The sequence below is a fragment of the Anoplopoma fimbria genome, chromosome 12 (assembly GCF_027596085.1).
Source record: "Anoplopoma fimbria isolate UVic2021 breed Golden Eagle Sablefish chromosome 12, Afim_UVic_2022, whole genome shotgun sequence".
In the NCBI taxonomy this organism is placed as follows: domain Eukaryota; kingdom Metazoa; phylum Chordata; class Actinopteri; order Perciformes; family Anoplopomatidae; genus Anoplopoma; species Anoplopoma fimbria.
This window is the reverse complement of record NC_072460.1, coordinates 22,425,106-22,435,004: the sequence shown is the minus strand read 5'-3', so window position 1 is coordinate 22,435,004 and position 9,899 is coordinate 22,425,106. Positions and strand designations below refer to the sequence as shown.

Genomic DNA, 9,899 nt, shown 5'->3' with positions numbered 1-9,899 from the left:
GAATTGTAGTGTGTGTGTGTGTACTAGTGTGATGATAGCTCGGGAGAGATTTTTCCAAGTTCGGATAGAGTCGACTCTGATAAAGAACTTATCGAGGAGCAACTGATGGCTGATGGAGAGGGCTGGTCTCTGTCACCAGCTCTGACTCCTAAGGTTGATGTCTTAACTGTATTAGGACAGTAAATCAATATTTTCATGGCTCTGTTGGTCGGTCAGAATTATCTCAACAACTATAAAATGTTGTTCAAACATTCGTTGTCTCCACAGGATGAATCCTAAGAATTTATGACTTTTATGACACCCTTAGGATGAACTGTTAGAACTTTGGCTAACCTTTAACTTTTTATCTAGCTTCATCATCAGGTCTAATTTTCAACCTTACCAATCCTAGGGTGTATGACCAAATACCTGCAAAACTAATCAGAAACGGTTTTATTACCATTCCCATCAGCCTAGTTTTTTAGCGCTAAATAGCAGGAGGGTAAACATGTTAAACAAGGAAGCTTCAGAGGCATTATCAAAGTTATTTTTCTCGGTTGCGCTTGTCTCATTTGTTCCATCACTAAACAGTCAACAAAACCACATTTCATTGCATTTAATAGGGCATCGTCAGCATGTTGGCTTTTTAATTATGAGCATGTTTTGCTGATTTTGAGCATTTAGCTCAAAGCACCACTGTGCCTACAACCTCCGAGTGTGGCTGCCGACTCTTTTTTTGTTTGTTTCATGAAATCAATCATTTGGATATATAAATGTCAGGTAAACAAATATCAGATTATATAAAAAAAAATGCCCACACATTCCCCAAGACCCAGGGTAATGCCTTTAAATTCCTTGTTTTTCTGACCCCCAAACTCTTAAGATTAAATTAGCAATAATGTTAGTAATAATTTAGATCGCTATACTATCATTTTTTCCCTTGCAAAGTACTTTTTAATGTCTAGTTTTGATTGGCGCTGTAACAAATAAGGGAATAAGGGAATTTGTAGTATGACCTATAGAAGTCAGACACAATCAGGAAAAGAAAAAAACAGTTCAAAATGGCACCGATGGTCTGGGTGGATGTTGTTATTGTTTTTTGCAAGCTAATAAATGATTTAGTGTGTTTGTGTGTATATGTATGTGTAGGTATATGAGTGGGCGGTCTGTCTGACAGTTGATAAAGAGGGGAGGTGGAGGGACAACCACGAGATGTTGAGAGACAAGTCGCTGACCCCTGGGATGTCCTGCTGGGACATGAGAGGAGCAGGGTCAGGGGGGCCACGTCTCGCGGCTGCAAGGGGGGGCTTGGAAAGTGGGGAGGGGAGAGAGTGGAGGGGAAACTGGGATGGGGTACACCAAACAGCCCCCAACTCATGAGAACCAGATGAAGAGCAGACTGGATGACTCTCTGGGGCTACGAGAGGAAGAGAGCGAGAAGAAAGGGGCTCATAAAGCTGTCAGAGTCCGCCAGCATCTCTCTATCATGGCTCGGTGTGCACCATATGCATTTACTGCTAGAGCTAGTACTTGTGAATGTTTTAAACATAAGCCAACATGTGTACTGCACATCTATATATGCTTCTAATCTGGGACTGACCCACAGTCTGGCAAGCTATGTTGGACAGCTGTGGTTGATGGACTGTGGAGGATGAATTGTAGAAAATGTGAGAGGAAAAGACATTTGTTCTTGTCCTTTTCTGCAAACATGTTCTGTTTCTTTGTGAGATGCAACTCAATACCACACAGAAAACATCTTTTTTTTGTTTCATATCAAGCCACATTACCCCTCTGTGTATCCCTGCACACTTTTCTAATTTCTGCTGGTGAAGAGGGAAGATGTAAAAAGCTCATGTGGAAATAAGCAGTACTCTCTGCATACATACAATGCATCTCATTTTTGTGGTTTCATGTTTAACCTTTTTATTTTTTTATTCCTTATTGCAGTGGAACACGATAAGGAGTTCCTACCAGTGCGGCGACATCACAGAGAGTTCAGATTCGACCTATCAAGGATCCCGGAGGGCGAGGCGGTCACTGCTGCTGAGTTTCGGATATATAAAGACTTCATCCACGAACGTTTTGACAATGAGACCTTCCGCATCAGCATCTACCAGGTGTTGGAGGAACACACTGATAGGTGAGCAAGGCTATATGGATTTGTGTTTGTCAGTCAATCAGCTTCAATTTCAATATTGCAAACCAACATGGTGATCTCTTTTTAAAATGTTGCTCTGCAATGATTTTCTGGAATACGGCTCATATGATCTTGAATTGATTTATAACAAAATACCTGCAAACTTAATAACATTCCCATTAGCCTCAGTTGAGGTTTCTGTTAATTGATAATTAGCAAATGTTAGCATGTTAACACTTGAACCAGGCGGCAACCTCCGGTTCTGAAAAGTGAAGCCAATGCTGAAGTGCCTTAAACCTGCATTCTCTCTATTGGTCAGCAGGGGGCGACTTCTCTGGTTTAAAAAAGAAGTCTGATTGTATAGAAGTCTATGAGAAAACCCTATTTCTCACTTGATTTATTACCTCGGTAAACATTGTAAACATGAGTTTATGGTCTCAATATCTAGTTTTTAAGTCTTCTTCAATACAGCATGATGTTCATTTAGTAACTTATGTTCCCATTTAGATTAAAATAGATGATAAAGCAGAGTATACTTTAAGGCGGGGCTACCTTGTGATTGACAGGGCGCTAGCACCACCAGAGCCGTATATGGCATCTCTACATCACTCCTCCACAGTCCAAATATGGTCACCTCCTCAAAAAAAACAAGTTGGCAACGGCCCAATGCTGAATTTGAGACTTAAAAACCACAATCCACACACCAATGGGTGACGTCACGATGACTACGTCCACTTCTTATATACAGTTTATGACTTGAACCCAAATAAGATGGTGAACATAATAAACAATAAACATAAACGTCACCATGTAAGCACATGCACATTACCAAGACCCGAAACCGAGGCAGCTAGATTGAATTCAGCCTTTGTTCATTTCATTATTTGTATCTGTGCCTTCTTACTATGTAATTATGTCAAAATGTCTACTGTTAATCTTTAGGTTTTGGGCTTATGTTCCTAATTCAATTACTTCACCTTGGGATCAGTTAATTTGTGATATTTGCTTTTGTCATTTTTTTTTATAGATAATTACTTTTTTTTTGTTCATAAATCTACCTTAAAATAAGCATTAATTCAACCCTTATCTGGGAGTTTCTCCAACCGAAGGAGGTCTTAATCCCACCATCTCCATGTGTCTGTAATCTGGGCTGTGCAGAAGGTGTATGTAACTCAGGAATGGCCCATGTCCTGCTCTCCTCGACCCCTCCTAAAGGTTTCTGTTGTCCAGAGGGAACAACACAGGCATTTATTCCTCTGCCAGAGACGGGCCTGGGTACATGAATGAACCAGAGCTCTGTGACACACTATCTGCCCAGTCAGAAAATAGGTCGGGATACATGAATGGCCACATGAGGAACAAGGGATTTTAGTCTCCGACGGTAAAAGAGCAGGAAAATCCAGAGTTCAGTGTCGGACAATAGGACTGAATTGGATATGCACTATTTCACTCGCTACTTTTCACACAGTCTTTTCCTCTTTCACAGCTGTGTTTTTTTCTATCTCTCTCTCTCTCGCTCTCCCACAAAATTCCAGCCAATGATGGACTGTGTGTAGTGTATGAAAGGACCGGTCGTTTATAAAGCCATTATTGTCAATTAAGAAAATGAAGTGTTCCCCTGGGCCTCACCATCTGGAGCCCTCTCTCCCTCCCTCCCTCTCTTTCTTACCTTCTCTCTCTTTGTTTCACTCCGTCACACTCCTCCTCTGACTCCCTCTCTCCACTCCATTACTCAGCGCTCTGGTCATTTAGTTTTACACTCACATGGTTTCCTACCTATCTTTAGTAATTGTGCATATAATCCCTTTTGGCTTCTGTTGATCTCAAACTATAAAAGTGACTTTCTCTTCTGTGTTCCTTTCCAGGGAGTCGGACCTGTTTCTGCTGGACTCTCGGGTGATCTGGGCCGCAGAGGAGGGCTGGTTGGTGTTTGACGTGACGGCCACCAGTAACCACTGGGTCCTGAACCCTGGCAGGAACCTGGGTCTACAGCTTGCCCTGGAGAGCACGATTGGTGAGTGTCACTCAGATCTTTGCACAGAGATAGACGGCTGAAGATGAAGAAAATACGTCAAGAACAAAGGTAGAAAGACAAGGCTGATTAAATGAAGGCTGGGACAAGGTATTTAGCTGTCTGATATGACGTTTGCGCACTGTAACTGTAACTGCGAAGTTTGTTCTCTAAAAGGACAAAGAATTAGTTGATTAGTCCTTGTGTGCGCACTGCAAAGATAAATCAAACCCTGCTCCTCATCATTCATCATCAGCCATTCATCTCTGTCTTCATCCGTCATACCCTCAGCATCATCAGCAGGCTTTCAGATAATACACTGCGTTATCCCAAGGATAACATCTCAGCTGGAGTTTGTCATCACAAGGCTTCAGCTGTTAGTCAGTGGGAAACGTTATCAACAAACAGTGTGAGCTACAAGAGCGTGTTTGAGAATATTATCTCTCTCTGGATGGCAGGATGTTACATGTCGGGTGAGGAAAACAGACAGTGTATTGCTTTCGTGTTGTGGGAGTCAGAGTGCTGGAGAGGCTGTATCAGTGAGTGTGTGTTTGTGCGTGAAGGGTTCTGGGTAAGCATGCACAGACAGGCACACGGGACACCACGTCGCCGGCGGCGACCAGAAGCCTTGATTTACCACATAACGCTGATCAGGCACACATTCTTCTGTGCGAGAAGTAGATAGACACTGCTGGAGAGCGCATGCACGAGCACGCACGATCACACCCACACACTCCAACGCAACTGGAGGGGCTTTGATGTTCAGTTTTGTGGGGGGTTTTCTTGGCATTTTAGAGGTGGAGAAGGGATGAGAAAAAGGGAAAGGAATTCACCGAGGGAAATCTAATTTGTAAAACAGACTAAATGTGGTTGCAGTGAGGAAAACAAAGACCACACACGTGCAAAATATAAACAGACACGCCAAGCGGGCACACATTTATTTGATTTTCAAAAGCATTCGCAGTTCTCCTCATGCATCTCCACCTGTGACTGGAATTATGGATTTCTGTGATGCCAACACCTGTTGAGCTGCTCTCTCTCTCTGTCTCCCCCTGCAGGAGAGAGCATCAATCCTCGTGTGGCAGGGCTGATCGGGCGCAGCGGGCCTCAGAATAAACAGCCCTTCATGGTGGCCTTCTTCAAAGCCACGGAGGTGCACCTGCGAAGCATCCGCTCAGCGCAAGGAGGGGCCAAGCAGCGCAACCCCAACCGCTCCAAAGGGACAAAGAACCAGGAGGCCCTGAGAGTGGCCAATGTTGCAGGTAAACAAAGCGTGTGTGTGTGTGTGTGTGTGTGTTATTTACAGCCAGCTCTGATTTATGCCGACACTTATGTCTAATCTGTTTTTTGTCAGCTATGTAGGGATGACTGTTCTGTCCACATGAGAATTCTCTGACAAAGTGTGTGCTCATTGGCATGCAAACACAATACACAATACATCTGGACCAACAAAAGCACGCCATTGGAACTTCATGTGATTCTTGCACAACAAAGAGTACGATTCATGCTTTTGTTTTGGAGGTGTGAGAGGTCCGTGTTTATGTGAAGCTCTGAAACACTAGACTGTAATGCCCGAGCTTCAAATATCCCTTCCGCTGTCTTTGTTTATTTGCACGAGCATTACGGAGCCGTCAGGGCCAAGTTCCCTGCGTGGAGGTGAGGCAGCGCAGGCTTTTATGGCAGAACACATCTGCGCTGCGCTGTAGGGCAACCGGGGCCACAACACATGGGCCAAATGGGCCTGTTTGGAACTTTTGGATACCCAAGCGCTCTTTAACTGGATGATGAGAAACAGTTGCTCATGATCATTTCCAATGTGAACCACTCTCAGGAACGTAATGTAGCGCAGAGCCCCAGAGGTCACCAGAGGAAGCGAGAGAGATACGATTAGATAGGAAACAGACGATGCTTTTTTCTTTCTTTTTTTTTTAACACGTGGATAAAGGGGGGAAAGGGGGAAAAGAAATGTTGAAACGAGTAAAGAGAAAGGAGGGAAAATGAGTAAAGACTAGAGTTATGAAAAATAGGGGGGGAGTTTACTCAATGTGTGCACATCTGTTTCATTCAGTGGAAACTCAAAGCCCAGCAGAGTGACCTCTAAGCAGGGTGGCCCATTCATTTGAAACAATTACCAAACTGCTGCTGTATCTGGAGGTGGTTTCCTTCAGCTATTGTTTAAATGTTAATGTTTTCTATGTGGATATTGGCTGAGTTTCGGTCTGTTCTTTGTCATCTCTAATTGGGGTCTGACCACAGAATAATCACTCTCGTAGCTGAATGGGATAATAGCACACGTGTTGAAGTAAAGAATCTCTCTCTGCCTTCTTCCCTCAGAAAACAGCAGTACTGATCAGAAGCAGGCCTGTAAGAAGCACGAGCTCTACGTCAGCTTCAGAGACTTGGGGTGGCAGGTAAGGAAAGCATTCTTCTCCCAGGTAGCCCCAAAATCGCCTGCCCCAATGCGAGCCTAGATCAGACACTTCTGGTTGCAAGTTTTATCCAAGAATCCTGATGAATGGCCGACTAGAATCTGTCCACTGTATTTGAGTCCAAGGGTGTTATTTTCAGCTGGATGTGCTCACTAAAACCTCTCTGAACTTTGTCCTCTTGCTGTCCAGCTGCAACACAAGATGCACTCTTTGATAACCGCATTCTCAGAGCATAAAGCTTAGGACTGTTTTTGCCCTGGATGTTGATTTTCCAGCTACAAACAGGCTGCTCTAACCCTCTGATTAAATGCATTGGCACGATCAGGAAAAAATGCATTGAAAACAATCAGTCAATTAATCGATCTAATCAGTCTAATGACGGAATATAAATTAGCGACAATTTAGATGATTTATTAGCCACTGGTTCCAGCTTCTCATATTTGAATATATTTTCTGGTTTTCTTTGTCTTCTATGAGAGCAAATCTTTTTATTTTTTTTTTTTTTTTACTTTTGGTCAGCCAGAACAAGCAACTGAAATATTTCCACTTGAGCACTAGAATTTTCCCACAATCTCCTGATATTTTATGGGACATTAATCAAGAAAACACTGGGCAGATTAAAAACTAATGACTTTTTGGTAATTGCACCTGTAAATTCATAATTTGATTAACAGCTGACAATGTATTCTACTGTCTTTTTAGTAAAGGTGCAATTACAACATAATCTTTCATACGAAAAAGGCTCGTCAAGGGACTTCCCCAGTTCTCCAACCTGACTTTTCTCCCTCCCGCCTCTCAGGACTGGATCATCGCTCCGGAGGGTTATGCGGCGTACTACTGCGAGGGAGAGTGTGCCTTCCCGCTGAACTCCTACATGAACGCCACAAACCATGCCATTGTGCAAACCCTAGTGAGTAACCATGAAAGCGGGGAAGCCAAAAAATAAACAAACAGCAGTCATGTGAAGAGTCTAATCATCTCATCAACTGTCAAGACAATGTAGCCGCTGTTGGGACTTCTTTATCCAACGATCCAAAGCAGATTGTTATTTAGAGTAAACTGTCGTCGGTGACGTGATACAGGACGACAGTTTAAAGCGCTTTATCCCCACAGTACTTAGAGTCAGTGTCACCATTTCTCGACGTGGATTTGTGATGTAATGAATGAATTTAACATTTTGAACTCCTCTTCCCAGGTTCATTTTATTAACCCGGAGACGGTTCCTAAGCCCTGCTGTGCGCCCACACAGCTCCACGCCATCTCCGTGCTCTACTTCGACGACAGCTCCAACGTCATCCTCAAGAAATACCGCAACATGGTGGTCAGAGCATGCGGCTGCCACTAGACTGTCAGCATCTTCACATAGAGACACACACACACACACACACACACACACACACACACACACACACACACACACACACACACACACACACACACACACACACATATGAGTAGAAAGGGCTTCCTCTTGCTGTCAGGCACCATTTGAAACATCGAGAGTGGATTACAAAGTGTAATTCATGTATTTTATAAGCGCGAGTTCAAGACGTTCTTCTGTGTGGGAGAGACTCTTTACATTTGTTGAGGTTGTCCTGAAGTAAACACGATGTTGTGTTGCTGAACAGGGATTTCAAAATGTTTTACAATCCCCACCACGAGTGCACACACACACACACACACACATACAAACAATCAAACACGCGCACACACACACACACACACACACACGTTTGTGCTTTCTACTGTGTATACAAGACATTAAAAGCAGTGATTGTACTGTATATTCATTCAAAGTCAACAATCTTTGGTTTATTTCAATATTTGTTATTGTAGTTTGATTCTTTTACTGTAGATTTTATTATATATATATATTTTTTATGACTGAGAGACCCAGATGGATGTTCTGAATTTCTTCTATGTACAAATACTGTGTAAATATTGTTTTTTTCAAACAAAGCAAGAGCTGTATTTATTTCTTAGAATGTCACTTGGGTTCGTGTTTTTTTTTTCTCCTGTATGTAATGCTGCCTGTTTTCTTTCACTCAATAGTGCTCACAAACGCTGAGAAAACAAAGTTGACACAAAACTACTTCGACACGAGCGTTGAGTTCAACGTCGATGCGCCTCTTTCTGCCTCTCGTGTACATATACGCAACTCGTGATGGCGGGAGGCTATTTGCGACAACTTGGACCTGTTCAAATGTTTACACATTTCATCAGTGGAAGCCGTTCCATATTCCTGACGCACATTTTTATAGCAACAATCAGCTGAACTGTCAGAAAAAGAAAAAGAGTGGGAGCTTTTTGTATAATGCATCTTGTTCTGTGTGCTAGACATTTTCAGGTTTATATTCCTCTGCTGTAATACAATCTGTCGTATATTTAAAAGGACTATTTATTGAGAGCTGGCTGAGTTGTTCTACAGTGTGCTCCAATGTCTCAACCATGTTTTACTGCTGAACTGGTACAACAATAAACTGGGAGAAAAGCAACAAAACCACCTCGAGGCGTGTCGTTTAATCTGGATGAAAAGCTAAATTAATTTGATACGCTGGGCGTGCACATTCTCAAAACGTTAAATATTTGCTTGGATTATAGCTTCATCCTTTACCTGCTGACCTGAGAATCTTTGAGAAGTGCTTCATTGTGCAAAGGCAAGCTGACAAGCTGTGTTTTCTCAGGGTTCTGTTGCGGTATGGTGTGTGTGTGTGTGTGTGTGTGTGTGTGTGTGTGTGTGTGTGTGTGTGTGTGTGTGTCTGTTTGTGGTTTATGCCTCTGAGGTGGATATGGGGTTTCATGTCTTTGGTGGGTGGATGTTTGCACGTGTCTTTTAATGTATAGCAGCGCTTCTGTGTTTCCTGTCTCCTGTAAAACCATTTATGGATATATTATTTTTGCCTTTGAGGTTACAGGATTTATTAAATTTTTTCAAAAGCCCTTTTCCAGGGTCCCAGTACAATCCAATACAAAAGTCCTGTTCTAATTATCCATTTATTTTTTTATCATTTTTAATGTTGACACTGTTCTTAAATTGATCGGGTCTTCCAACTAATACTAGCTGAGCTCTGGATTTACATAACAAGCTGGATGTATTTGCATCCCCCTCCGTACAGCATGTTAATGTTATGTATTCCACAACACATTCTGCCTCATGAACAAAGTTGCTTTGTTTAAATAAAAAGTAAAAAAAAAAAAACAGTTCCCTCTGTGTAGAAATATACAGTAACACAAGTTTATACTGCCCTCTGCTGGGGGAAACCACATGGTGTTTGTCTACACAGTTATGTCGCACTCTGAGACCTTTTTTTTAATATATATATTTCTTATTGATCTGAACTTT

The 9,899-nt window shown here is 42.4% G+C and overlaps 1 protein-coding gene across 1 annotated transcript in view; it reads left to right on the top strand.

Annotated features, from left to right (window-relative positions):
• Positions 1 to 9,037, top strand: part of bmp7b (bone morphogenetic protein 7b) — a 22,199-nt gene extending 13,162 nt beyond the window's left edge. The window contains exons 2-7 of the mRNA XM_054608819.1: positions 1,927 to 2,119; positions 3,982 to 4,130; positions 5,186 to 5,389; positions 6,462 to 6,538; positions 7,356 to 7,466; positions 7,752 to 9,037. Of these exons, the coding sequence (XP_054464794.1) occupies positions 1,927 to 2,119; positions 3,982 to 4,130; positions 5,186 to 5,389; positions 6,462 to 6,538; positions 7,356 to 7,466; positions 7,752 to 7,901 (884 nt within the window). The 3' untranslated portion in view covers positions 7,902 to 9,037. The remainder of the gene's footprint in view (positions 1 to 1,926; positions 2,120 to 3,981; positions 4,131 to 5,185; positions 5,390 to 6,461; positions 6,539 to 7,355; positions 7,467 to 7,751) is intronic.
• Positions 9,038 to 9,899: the final 862 nt, after the last annotated feature.